The sequence below is a fragment of the Populus nigra genome, chromosome 7 (genome assembly GCF_951802175.1).
Source record: "Populus nigra chromosome 7, ddPopNigr1.1, whole genome shotgun sequence".
Lineage (NCBI taxonomy): Eukaryota > Viridiplantae > Streptophyta > Magnoliopsida > Malpighiales > Salicaceae > Populus > Populus nigra.
In genome coordinates this window covers 8,658,928-8,673,251 of record NC_084858.1, presented here as the reverse complement: position 1 = coordinate 8,673,251, position 14,324 = coordinate 8,658,928, and the positions used below count along the sequence as shown (strand labels likewise).

The window sequence follows — 14,324 nt, the reverse complement described above, 5'->3', positions numbered from 1 at the left end:
AAGGGTATGTGCTAGGCTGGTTGACTCTGTTTTTTTTAGTTGATTTTTTTTTAATTTTCATCGTTTAATATTGAGTTGATTGAGAATTAGTCTTCATGATTTATTTTAATTTGTGTTTAATGAGGTTATTCCGGTCTCATAACTAGGGTCACGAGTTTGATCAGTTGACTCGAGTGGTTTTTTGTGTCATTTTCTTCATTGATTTTTTTATTTCACTCTTCAATATTAAGTTGATTGAAAATTGAGTTTCATAATTTTTTTAATTTATTTTTTATGAGATTATCTTGATCTCATGACCTCGTTTAGTGGGATAACCCATTTTGTGTTAACTCATTTTCTTGGTTGAGTTTTATTTTTAATTTTATCCTATAACTTTTGGTTGATTGAGAATAGGGTTATCAAATATAAGTAGTGGATTTAACAGGTTAACCTGTGTTGATATGAATTGATTTAATATGTTATTGTTTTTATTTTTTAAAAAAAACAAATAAGATGTTGTCTTGATCTTTTTAGTTAAACTAAAATTTTATCGGTCGTTCGGGTTGTTTTTAAACCTGTCAAGTCGACTAAATCACATTAGATTATTTTCTATATAGTTTAAAACAGAATTTATACAAAAATCACGTTAATAATATCTAAAAAATTCTTTATGTCCAAAAAAAACTTAATTCAACCCATAACACAACTCGAACGATGACATAGTTGATGTTGTTTTAATAAAGGTTGGATATGAGTGCTTAGGCTTTAAAGTCCAAATGGCACTTCTATTTTAGTTTAGTTTTTTTCTTTAAGGCACTTCTATTTCTCAAGTGTTTTTAGTATTGTGGTAGCTTTTGTGGTTATAATTTGAAAAAAGTTGTTTTATAAAAAGTACTTTTAATTGAGTTTAGTTTGGTATTTATATATGTTTGATTAAAACTGTGGTTGAATAAAAAATAGTTTAATGTATTTAGTAAAAAATGCTTTTCAAATTGAGGTTATAAATAACTAAAAAATATATATATTAATATTGATGGTTTTTAATTTAAATATTGTAAATTTAACTACTACTATTACATCATTAAATAAATAATAATTTCATATCAAATATTTTTTATTGTTTTATTAACCTATCTATAATTCCATCATGTACAGAATTCATCTGATAAGGACTACAATTTCCATAGTTTTTTTAGAGTGCAACAAAATCAGGTAAAATATCATCAGGAACGAAATTGAGATTGCAATCAAATTCTGCAAATGCTACGTCATCATGCAATCTCCTTCTAATTTATGTAGTGTCATTGAGTAATATTAAATACTAGTTTTCCTAGTAAAACACAATAAAAAAAACTGAATTTCTTTTATTGAATCAAACATAGTCCAATACATTTAAATTTAGATCGAATCCAGTTTGCCCGAAACGAAATTTAGGACGAACCCGGTCGGTCCATGCTGATAATGTACACCCAGATCGAGGCTATCTGTAGTCAGATTGTGAACATGCAAAAGACTTTTCTCCACTTCCTTTTTAACGACTTTCTCGAATTACATTACAAAGTTTAGAAAAATACGCCCCTAGAATAATACAAATGATAAAAAAAGACTTGTCTTATTTTGTTAATTCTTGTCATCATTCTATTAATTATTATTTTTTTAACTAAACCATATAATTGAATTTCATAATAGCAACCCATAATGTATCGTTGAAATAATTATTTTGCATAGCGCACAAAGAGTATGCTAAATGAAACAAACCCTAACACATAAAACCATGGTTTGGTTAAAAAAACGGAAAACTTCAAGGTCTAAAATCATAGTGCTTCGTTTCCGCTCTGCAGGGCTGGAAAACAGAGGGAGATTGTCCAGGGGCGGGGCTTTGAAAAAGTTATAGACAATCAACTATTAGACTCTACATCTGGAAATAACCGGCGAAGAACATCAATCAACAATACTGCGAAGAACATCAGTCAACAATACTGCTTCGTTTCGGCTCTGTCCTGTCTTCCAAACCTTGAACCCTGGAAGAAAGTAGTCAGCATCATTCCAACGTTTTAATAATGTCAATGAGAAGGGACCTTGTACATCTCCTTGGGGATCTAAATAATGCCACAAAAAACTTCCCGGATCACAATCAATAATCTGAACATTATCTCTATGCCTCGGGCCTTCATCTTCTTCACTGTCGCTCAAATCAATCACCTGCACGTCCATCGAGCATTGACGATGCTTTTTATCTTCTATGTTGAGAGGCAGCGTTTCATCATTGCTCTCCCCCATGATGTTTGTTAACTGCTTTGGCTGAGCTTCAACAAAATGCTGATGATCTGAAACAGAATCGTGAGATGCCAATGAGCAATAAGAATTGAAGGTTAAGACTACCCTGCTGAGAAACCTTCTGAATAGAAATTAATTAATTCACGACCACCAAGATAAGCAAATGAATTCCCTCCTTTTTTTAAACCAATTCATAGTTTCTTCCCAAGAGAACAGGGTATAAAACATCTAAAATAAGCGAATTATACAGATTCTAACTTTCTGGCGGAATGATTCACTAACCTGACAGTGAACCAGACCTGATGAACCATAAAATGATGAAGCTGTAAGTGCCGGCATGCACACCTCCAATAGGAGGCAGGGGGGTAAATGCATGGAAGGGAGGTTTGGCAAGGTTAAGACTATATAAAACTAGCATAAGCAGGATTTCTTAAATTTTTATTGTTTGTTTTATTGCAAGTAGCGTAGGTTGAAGTATTTCTGTATGCAGCATCCTTTAGTGCCCCCTGTCTAATTTTAAAAATCAATTCTATTTTCCTAGTCTAATAAAAAATCTCACTATTTTCTGTCATTTCCCCTTACCACCAGATGTGATAAAATTGCATCACTCCCAATGATAGAAAACAGTAACCAGAATGCCTGTAATATATCAAGTAAAATGATGAAGATATCTATGTTCATGTAAGGAACTTAGAGGAGAATATTGACCAAGCGCTTCTAGAACATAATAATTTGTCGAACAATTTCCAGTTTCCTCCCCTCTGATCTAGATATCCTGATTCCAAATTCTCAAACAACAAAGAAAAAACAAAAAGATATCCCAATTCCAAATAATTGTATTACAAAGAGGAGGGAATAAAATATATGAAAGAGTATAATTTACCCATTCTGTTGCTCTGTTTTGGTGTTGCCAGGACAGCTTGGTTTCCTGCAGAAAGAAAGAAAATAATTTCAGATTGTTTAATAAAAATGAAGGAGTTATGCCTCACACCAATGCTGGAAGCTTTATACAAGGATTGGCATCCAAAATTACAACTCATTTTGACACATTTATTTTGGATGCTGGCTGATCTCAGGTAAAAAAAATAGAATATTTAATGTTTACTGCAAAGGAACCTTCCATAGACTCTGCTTGGTATCAGGAGATGAATGAGCAAGTTAATCCTGCATCAGTTCTACAGTACAAGAGGGGATATCTTAACTTTATGCATGCCAAATGTGCATCCAATGGATCAGTGTTTTAATACTTCAAATGATGATACTAAGACCTGTATGAATATATATAGGTTAACACAGCCACCCATACTCACATGCAAAGTTTTTTATACCATGGATGTTCTAAGGATACACACAGCTACAACTCCCTGATAAGTTATCCTGTAAACACAGGGTTCACCGTATAGCTGACCAATCACCCTGTATAGAAGAGACAAAAACTGAAGAGGTCTTAAATTTCCTACAAGCTTACCATGCCATGTACCGTACCACAAGCTTCCTAGTATTTAAATATTAGACCTACTTATTTCCAAGCTTGGCTTTGCTTGCAGCACGTATTTTGATTTCAAAACCCACAGTATGGAAGGATCGTGCAAGGCATTTTGCAATATGATAACTAATTTGCAAATTGCTTATAAATGATCCAGAATTGTCCGAACCCACATTTGAATCACTGCAGCCATGAAAATCAAGATACAATCTAAATCTTCACGTGGTTTTTCAGAGAGTATGGATTTGTTTTGTGGTTTCCCATTCCTATCTGACAAATTGGCAGCACTTCTACAGTGGATCACCAATGAGGTTGGCATGCCTTATTATTTAGGACTAGATTGTTGTTTCTTTTTCCTACTTGAAAGGATGTCTTATTCTACATTTATTTATTATTCCTTTTCCATCTTTCTAATAAAAATTTCTTCTTTCATCTGAAAAAGGAAATACCCCAAATGCTTTCATAATCAAAGACAACAATTCTCCATTTCCCCAGTTGTAAATACCAGACCAAATAGATGCATGCACACACATGCAGTTGCGTGTTGTAAATATGCACCCACTTGAGGAGGGAAAAAAATTCACCTTCTAGGAGTGCAACATCACTGGAAAGAAAAACTGAATGTTACTAAAATACCTGCAGAATTCTTGCTGAAAGAAATCCAAGTTGAAGTTTTATTTGAAGCTACATCAGAATTGGGAATTTCCAGAACTCCATCCAGAGATGATTTTGGTGAACCATCATTTCCTTGTTTTATATTCACTGGAAAATCCTCTGGTGCAGGCTCGTCTTCTATTTCATCGGCTATGACTTTTGGAATGTCAAGCAATAGCCGTGTCTGTTCATCAGGAGTCTCAAGCAGCTTCTTTCTTTCCAAGTAATCAAACAGTGTAAAAGCTCAAGCGAGTTAAGGATTCAAAATATAATGCTGCAGTAGGTAGACAAAGAAAGAGGAAGTGTGATGCAGGAATAGATGAAAAGATGAACATGAGGCGGTGCATTTCTACAAACCAAGTCCTTTGGTGATATAGTTTATCATAGAAAGCAAAAAAGAAGGAAAGGGAAAACTTTGACTATTTGTTTGAATGTAAAATGGTTCCTAGAGTTTTTTTTTTTAAAAAAAAAAAGAAAAAACCTTTATATAAAAAGAGAAGAAATTTACATGAAAAAAAGTTTTTCTACACATCTATTTTATGCTCAGTTCAAATTATGGACAGCCTATCTCGTGGGAGTGGAATCAAAATTTAGTATAAATTAGACCCTAAACTTTGACTTTCTGAGAGAACCTAAATAGCCTATCAGTCATATGGATTAATGATTCTACCCATATGGATAGAATGTACGCCATTAAATTAACATTTAGTTCTAGAAAGTTTCATAGTGCCTTAGCAAAAACAAGCCTTAGCACGGAACTTCAAAGACACATCTATGTGTCGTTTATGATCCCATATCCTTTTTCATTTTGAGCAGCCTCGACACACTCCCTTTTCCATTATTATGCTCTGATTGACCCTCAACTTTTTGGCTTTGAAATCAAATTGTGACTAGTTTCTTCATAATACCAAAAAAGAACTATGACATGCATACAATGATTCCTATGATTTGAATTTCCCCAAGGAAATTGTGATAGTTATCCAGCTCATCCACTATTTATTATCTGAAAAAATGTGACTAGTAGCCTACAGCTTTTAAGAAGCAAAGTTTACCAGTCTTAACCAACATCAGTGGGCACCAGCCAGATCCATGCAATTATTGAGCAATTTTCATTTTGAGCAGCCTGTACACACTCCCTTTTCCATTATTACACTCTGATTGAACCTCAACTTTTTGGTCTTGAAATCAAGTTGTGACAAGTTTCTTCATAATACCAAACAAGAAGAATGATGGCATGCATACAACGATTCCTGTGATTTGAATTTCCTCAAGGAAATAGTGATAGTTATCCAACTCATCCATGTTTAATTACCTGAAAAAATATGACTAGTAGTCCACAGCTTTTAAGAAGCAAAGCATACCAGCCTCAACCAACACTAGTGGGCACCAGCCAGAGCCATGCAATTATTGAGCAATTTTGCTACCACAAATCATAGAGAATCACAAGTTATTTGATAAGCTCAATTGGATTGATTTTTGTCCTGAAGTACAGTGTTTCTTGCTGATAATCAGTGTCTTGTTATATTTATAATAGAGTTTAGACTGGATTATTTTAGTCTGGGAAACTTAATATATAATTCATTATATGTTGACTTCATAGTGATACCAGAGGGAATAGTAATACCAAGAAAGGATATTCTCTACGCCAACCCTTTTCATTTGCCCTATCAATGAGCTTTTGAAGAAAAGCAAGTTCTCCACGAAGCCACTGAAACAAATCCACATTTAGTTGCTAAAAAATTGAAGAATCAAACCTCAAACAAATCATGAGGAACATGCATGATCTCCTGTATAGATGCTGGAACCAGTATTTGAAGTGGCTTTCTGTCACAGTTCATATATGATAATTACTTTCAAATTCGGTATTTACAATTTAGCAAGCCAAAGCACATTAAAGAGAAACATAATGGACTAGTGAAGAATGGCTTCTTTCACACCAACATTTAAAGTCTGAGCAGGTTTTCATAAAGCATGTATGATGATTGGCAATAGACACACATTTTGATACCTAGACATTCACAAGCCAAATGCACATGACAGAGAAACATAACGAATCAATAAAAAATGACATGTTCCATCAGGATTCCTTGTTCAATGAAAAAAAAACATTTATAAATGTTATAGCATATCTAAAAACCTCAAAACAACAATAATGCAATAAACAATTCAAGCCACCATCCTCGAAACATTTGGCAATTTCTTACTTCTTGCTCCGTCAAAATAAAGAAAGAATTAAGAACTATTTATCTTACATACCATCAATGTAATGAATGTCCCTGTTATCATTTTGCATGGCATTCAGCACACAAGGTGTGACAAGAAATAGGCATTAAGGAATGGCACAACGTTATAAAAGTGGAGCCTAGGTGTTTCACAAGTATAGGGATTCTCTTGGAGGTTATAGCGGTTATTACAACTTTCCCAATTAACCACATTTGAGATGATAGATTTGCGAGTTGGATTCTCTACTTACTAGTGAAGTAATTCACTTCTATAGCGCAACCGAACTTGAGATGCATCAAGGTGCAAAATAAAGTGCTTGAGATTTCTCGTTATCAATATAAACTTGCTAATCTTTATAATTCAATACTTCAAATGTATAGATATCAATTTTGCAATGCATATTTAAGGCTCTCTTTTTCCTGCAGTATCTACTCATCTTTTTTATCTTTTTTACTACAATGGATAAAATTGCAAGATCATGGTCAATTAGCATTACAATCCCCTACAAGCTTGCATACAACAACATTTTGATGAAATTATAGTTAAGAGGTTCATGCCTGGTTTATCATTTTCATTTAAAATGCAAATGCACATTGTCCACATCTTTATAAATGCACTCTAAGTTTTTCATATTGGAACATCAAGAATATTTGTACTTTATATAGGGTTCCTGACACGTCAACCTCACTAGCAAAACAGTACAGAAACATTCAACAACCTGTAAGCAAATATGAACTATGAGGAGAACAGAAACAAGAAAAAGAGATAACCAACCATTTTGTTCATGGTTAAGTTTTCCTTTTAGTCAAGTACCTACATGCTTTGTTATATCTTCATGCAAAACTTGGGCCTTCTCTTCAAGCTCTACCTGTAAGAAGTTTAGAAGGTACATTAACAAAGGATTGAGGGATGGGGAACCTTAAATCAGACAACTCAATTACCAAGGCAAGCAAGACACATCTTGTTATCAGGTACAAAAATATACCAATATATAAATCTAGGGAGCCAGATGTCTAAGCAAACAGCGCAACATACCAGCAATCCTATAAGAAGCCATGTCATAGACTTTCTTCATGCACAGAGAATAGTGGTTACAAGTATTGTGACCTGTACTTTGCCACAGATTGGATAAATGTTTTTTGACAAAAAACAAAAAATAAATATGCAAGCTTTTCAAATTTATTTTTTAAAAAAATTATATTTATAAATCAAAAGGCCTATGAGAACTATTTGTGTCAATAAATGCAAAAAACAAAGTGTTAACGCGTTTATTCAGCTCGTCTAGCTGCAGGTCGAATAATTTTTTTTCCAACACAAAAGAATTAATGTTTAGGTGTTATTTGCATGTTTTTTTACATCAAATAAAAAATATAACCGTGAATCACAAAGTTGACGCTTACATATAATAAAATATAATAAAAATCATATACGTTAATAAAAATATGTAAGATCTCAAGCTATTTTTTAACATAGCCGAAAAATGGAACAATGTTGCAATTGCTATAGTGAAACACCATTTCCTTAGTTCGTGTACAAATAAATTTCCAAAAACAAAAAGTGTAAAGAAAAAAAACATTAAAAAACAAATTATAAAAGAATAAAAAAAAATGAACAAAAAGAAAGGTATAAATAGGACACGTGTAGAGAATAAAAAATAATATTTTTTTCAAAAAAAAAATGTAAAGAAAAAAAATGAAAAAACTAAAAAAACATTAAAATCATGAATTTAGCATGCAAGTTATAATTTAAAAAAAAAACAAATACCAAGTATGCAGGATGCTCCAATGTGTTTTTTTACACGAAAAATTAAGTGTCATTTGAAAAGCCTATGCAATCATCTAACTAAATAAATCAATAATCATTTATGTAAATAAAAAAAAATCATTAACAATAACCAAGGAAAAAACTGTATAGATGAGATATTTATCCAATTATGTTTACTTAACTTTTTTATTTAAATAAACAAAAGATAAATCCATCCTACAAAACTCATGGCTTAAACAATAAATACAAACAAAAATGACTAAATAAACCCACACCATAAAAAATATTACAAAAGGTCGAACACATCAGAAAAATATAAGGAATGGATGTCTGCCGATATGATGGAAACATTTAATAAAAAAAAAAGGTTTAAAAAAAGCCTCAAGTGAGCCCGGCAGCCAACCTGGGTGAATAAATTAAACACATGACCTAGGACATGAAATTGAGAGGACCCCATAAATAGGAAAGAGAAAAAAATATTTGAAAACAAAATCTTTAAAAAAAGACCAAAGTCGACCCGAACTAATCTTTCAGATCTATGACTCGGGTCACGCGACCAGGGTGACCCCATTAAAGGCAAACCTGAAAAAAACAAAGAAACAAGATTCTTAATCAAACAAATATTGAGGGATGAAACTAAGGAAAAAAAACCAATAAAAGAAACAATGCAAAACAAAACAAATAGCAATTAAAAGAATTGAAACTAAATTCAACATAAAAACCAACTGAAATTAAATGTCATGGGAAATTTAAATGAAATTAAATGTTTAAGGATGGAATTGAAAAAAATAAATCAATTAAGAAACTGATTAAAAAAATAACAATTAAAAGAATTGGCACCAAACTTGACATAAAAATTCAATGAAAAGAAATGCTCAAGGATGGAATTGAAGAAAAACAAATAAATCAAGAAAATGATTGAAACCAAAAAAATAGCAATTAAAAGAATGAGGACCAAATTTGATTAAAAAAACTAATAGAATCAAACAACCAGTGATGAAATCTTAAAATAAAATCCAATTAAAAATAATCAATGTAAATAAAACAATTGCAATTAAAAAAAAATGATTGAATCAAAAGAAAAAAGAAATTGAAGGCTGGTATAATTTTTTGCATGGCCAGCACGTTATCCAAGGAAGAAAGAGAAGGAAAAGAAAGAGAAAAAAAGAAAAGCCTATTAGTGCCACCCATAGAGGAAGAGGACGCCAAGACACATTAAATGATGTGGCGGAAGCTTCATTTCAACCACCATCGTCAACCGCACGCACCGCCCGAAGGCGGCGGAGCGGCTAATGCGTGTCAGGCACGCATCAGCAGCCTTTTTTATGTTCACAAAACCAAAAATACCCCTATAACTAAACAACAATAACAAAAAAAAAAAACCCTTATGAAATCACAACCAAGCTCTTGAAGCCAAGGCTAAAAAATTTGAATGGCAAGGGTAATGGATTAATTCTTCATAAAATTATAAAAAAAAAAAATGCCCCTGGAACTAAATAACAATAACAAAAAAAAACCATTAGTAAATGACAATCAAGCCCCTGAAGCCAAAGCTAACAAATTTACATAGTAAGGGTACCGTGTAATTCAATTGTTCATGACAAAATTGAAATTACCATACAACCCCTGGACCAAAGGTTCTGATTTTTTACTCTCTAAGAGCAATACAATAATTTCATTGTTATTGAAAAAAATGAAAAGTCAGTGCTGCCCCCAAACAAATCAAGAATGACAAATTGGTTGTGTGCAAAGACTATCCTACCCCTCAAGTAAAGCTTTAAAAATGAAAGGAAGAAAGGTAAAGAGGTAATTTCACTGTAGCCCTAGACACATTTCACTATGAATAGACTACAATGAAAAACCCAAGCGGTTTAGTATTTTACTTAATTATTTTTCTTCTATGTCCATGAAATTTCTTTGCCAATCAAATATAAAGCTTAGGGCATGAAGAAATCCATACAAAAAACAAAAATATTGTTCAACATAATTCACAATGAGAATAACTAGAGCTATAGAGGAAACACTACAAAACTAGGCAAGAGAATAGATAACTTACAATAGTTGGCCTCTTGAGTGAACCATCTCTTACTCTCTGATTCAGATCTTCACATTCTTCCTGCAACCAACAGAAACAAGGCTAAGAGTGAATGCCTACACCTTGACGTAATTGTCTATGAGCTTACATTTTGCAGAATCTTATCTGCAGCTACACAACAAAAATGTGGACACTGTTATCCACACCATATACAGCAGCTGCATCAGTTCTCCAACTTCTTATCGATACACTCAAGCCCATTTCTCAAGACCCTAACAAGACCTCATATTAAAAGTGAAACTCTGACTAAAAAGAACACAGAGCCATGGTCTAATTTATTAAAAAAGTATTGATTCCTAGCACAGAATATAATTGGTTACTTGATATCAGCTGAGTTTTTAAGACTTGTAAGCATCTGCAAAACTTCAACGAAAATATGGGGCCAATAAGCAGTCAACAAGAAAAGAAGACAGTACCATATCTAGCTAGGTATCAGAGCCAATACAATGTGAAAACTAAGCAGTACTTAGAAAGAGCTAGCAAAATGTGTCGCTTACCTTAGAAAAGTTATCATCTGAAAGCATAGATATGCGGACATCTTTCATATAATTTGAAACTTCAAGAAGCATTTCAGTGTTAATACCATTAGCTCTGGAAGACTCCACTAAACCTAGAGAATAGACAACACAAACACCAAAAGTTAATCATCAATAGTAGAGATCAACAATTCCTAACAAATGTTTCCCTTCCAACAAAAATAATTGACACGTGTAATCCAAATATCATCGGTGGAATAAAAGAAATAATAATGATATCAAAGTGAATTAGCAAATAGAAGCTCAGAGGGGTTCATAAATAAGTATTGTTTTATAGCATAAGCAAAGGATGCAAATAACAGTAAGTAACCAACCAGTGACCTGCACGAGCATGTGAGAGTTTTTCTGGAGGTAATCATTAGGATCAGACTTGATTCTCACAAAGCTTCCAACAATTTTGCTTTGAAATGTTTCGGGGTTGTTCTTGGCAAGATCCTGAACCAAAAGCCTCTTCAGATAAACAAGCTTAATGTTATCAGGAACAATAGCAGCAAAACAGCTCTTGGGAGCTTCAAAAACCCTTTTCTTAGAATGACATTTTCTATCCGAGGCTGAACACTTGTGGCGTTGGTAGGCATTATTATCCTCGTCATCATCCGTAGTATCAAAGAAATCATCATCAGAACCAACTTTGTTTTCAGCAAAATGGGGTTCGAGGAGGTCATAGATTCGGATTCGATTGATGGTCTTCCTTCCAAAAAGAGGAAGAAGCCATTCATCGCAAAGAACCCTCTTCTTTTTGGTGGGGTGGAGGAGGTTGCGGTCGTTGACATACTTGTTAATGATGGCAGTAACATCGTACTGAGAAATCTGATTGGTGGTACCTGTACCAATAGATTGAAGGAATTCAAGAAGGAGAGTGGAGCCCCATCCAGTAAATTCCAGTTTCCTAGGCGTTCGAGCCTTTCTTTTGGAGGTTGAAGGGGGAGCAAACAGTGGGGGGCCATCTGTATATTCTTCCATCCAAACAAAATCACCCATTTTTTTCTTTTATTGATAATAATAACCACTCCCTCCCCTCCTTCACTGGTAGACTGCAGCTGCATGCAGGCAGAATAGATAACAATAATTGGTGATAATAATGATAATACAGTGAAGACATAAAAGGCATCCATCCATCCATCCGGTACATAAGAGAGAGAAAAGGCAGAAATTGATTGAATACACAGAAAAGAGGAGTGGATGCAAATTATATAATAATAAGAATTATCCAATTTTTAATAAGACACGGAAATTGAAAGGAATGGGAGCGAAACAAAACAAAAGCAGAAATTGAGTTAAATTCAATAATAGTAGTAGTAATAGTAGTAGAAATTGATTAAAAAAACAAGTAAAAAAAGAGAACAGAAATTGGATTGCATTGAATACATTGAAAGAAAGGAAATGGAAGAAAACGTACCCTTTTATTTACAGGAAAGAAAGGATAGTTTCTCCACTCCACTCCTGCGACAACTCTGCTCTATCAGTCTATCGCTTCGCTGCATACTCGCCTCTCTGGAGACACAGGAGAGTGAAGAACAAAGGCCAGGAGAGAAGGAAAGGAAAAGAAACGGACGTAGGTAGGTAGGGACTAATATGTAATCTGCCTTTGCTTGTCTTTCTTTCTTGGGCTTCTTCGCAAATCAGCAATCACCTCGCTGGCCCGTTCTTACGATTACCGGCTGGGCTTTCAGTTTCCAACCCCTCTCACTCTCATCAGTCATCACTACTATTTATCTCTTCCTTCTTTCTTTTTTTAGGCTGCTTAGTATTATAATATTATAATAATTATTATTTTTTAAAATATTTTTTATTTATAAATATATTTAAATAATTTTTTTATATTTTTAAATTTATTTTTGATATCAATAAATTAAAATAATCTACAAACATTAAAAACAATTTGTTTTAAACACACGGTCAATCACATTTCCAAACACATTTTTATTTTTGTCTCTCGTTGCCAAAACCGTTTATCCATTTACTTTAGTCGATATATGTTTGCCTTTTAGAAATTGACTAGTCTTGTGACCTTCCCTACGCCGCTGGCCAAAACAAATCTTGGAGTTGAAAAAATCAAGAAACCGCAAATGTATTTTAAAAAGCGAGAAAAAATTGAGATTTGGTTCATAGACCCGACTAGGTCAAAAATACATTTAGAATGATAAGAAGAAGAAGAAAAACATTAATTAAAAAAAACAACAAAAATATATTTCAATCTAACAGATAGCGTCATAAAAAATAAAATAAAAAAGGGAAAGAAATGATCCAAGCAAAACTAAGTGTGCTTGTCAGCATACAACCCATGCACGAGGCCATGATAATTTTTAAAGAAGCCTAAAAAAAGGATAGAATGTAAAGTGCTGAAGTATAAAAAAGACCAATATCACTCGAGTTCACTTTTCAAACTCATCACCTCGATCACAAGCTATGTGTAACACTATTGACGATAACTATGACTCTCAATTCGCAACCAGCTTGTTATCGGAGGATGAAATTGAAAAAAAAATAATTAATTTAACAAAATTCCAAAAAAAAAACTAGTAATGTAAAAGAATGAAGACCAAATGCTAAGCGAAAAAATAAGGGTGAAAATAACATTGATTAATTCAAGGGCAGAATTAAAAAAAAAACATTTTATAGAAGAAAATCAAATAAAATCAAAAGAAAAAAGATTAAATTTGAAACAAAAATACAACAAGATGAAAAATAACATTTCAATGTTAGATGATGAAAATGAAAAAAAAAATCAATTTGATAAAAGACATAAAAAAATAGTACTATAAAAGAATAAGGACAAGATGCTAAAAAAAACTAAAGGGTAACATTCATTATTTCAAGGGTAAAATAAAAAAAAATAAACATTTCACAAAAGAACTTCTGACTAAAATTCATAATCAAAAGAAAGAGGGTCAAATCTAAAATTAAAATATAATAAAAGGAAAAGTAACATTTCAATGTTAAATGATGAAATTGAAAAAAAAATCAATTTGATAAAAAGTTAGAAAAATTAGTAATATAAAAGAATGAGGATCAAATGCTAATTAAAAAATAGGAGGTGATATTCATTGATTTAAGTGAAATTGAAAAAAAATTAAATATTTCACAAAAAAAATCAAAACTGAAACCTGAAATCAGAAGAAAGAGGATCGAACCCAAAAACTAAGATAAAATACAAAGAAAAAAACATTCTTAATCAATGATGAAGAAAAAAATTAAAAGTTTACAAGAGAAATTAAGATAAAAATCATACAATTAAAAGTAAAAGGAATGGGTCAAATACCAAGACAGAATAAAAGGGCAATATTTTTTTTGGACAACACATTTTCCA

The 14,324-nt window shown here is 32.6% G+C and overlaps 1 protein-coding gene across 2 annotated transcripts; it reads right to left on the bottom strand.

The window, feature by feature from the left end:
* Window positions 1-1,680: 1,680 nt before the first annotated feature.
* Window positions 1,681-12,700, bottom strand: LOC133699315 (uncharacterized protein At5g08430). 2 transcript variants are annotated; one of them, XM_062122525.1, is made up of 9 exons: window positions 12,414-12,700; window positions 11,329-12,054; window positions 10,976-11,088; window positions 10,440-10,499; window positions 7,437-7,487; window positions 6,034-6,104; window positions 4,379-4,632; window positions 3,140-3,184; window positions 1,681-2,306 (listed from the first exon to the last, which is right to left on the bottom strand). In XM_062122525.1, the coding sequence occupies exons 2-9, from the start codon at window positions 11,993-11,995 to the stop codon at window positions 1,921-1,923; spliced, it is 1,647 nt and encodes a 548-aa protein (XP_061978509.1). In that variant the 5' UTR covers window positions 11,996-12,054; window positions 12,414-12,700; the 3' UTR covers window positions 1,681-1,920. The 2 variants fall into 2 exon arrangements, with proteins under 2 accessions (XP_061978509.1, XP_061978510.1); XM_062122526.1 differs by having other exon boundaries at window positions 11,329-12,048.
* Between the last annotated feature and the right edge of the window lie 1,624 nt (window positions 12,701-14,324).

Coding starts and splice junctions, on each gene's coding strand:
- LOC133699315 (XM_062122525.1), bottom strand. CDS start 11,995: ATGGGTGATTTTGTTTGGATGGAAGAATATACAGATGGCCCCCCACTG. Junction 4,633..6,033: donor GAAAAGGGTTGGCGTAGAGA/ATATCCTTTCTT, acceptor TTGAGCTTTTAC/ACTGTTTGATTACTTGGAAA. Junction 3,185..4,378: donor TTTCAGCAAGAATTCTGCAG/GTATTTTAGTAA, acceptor TTCTTTCTGCAG/GAAACCAAGCTGTCCTGGCA.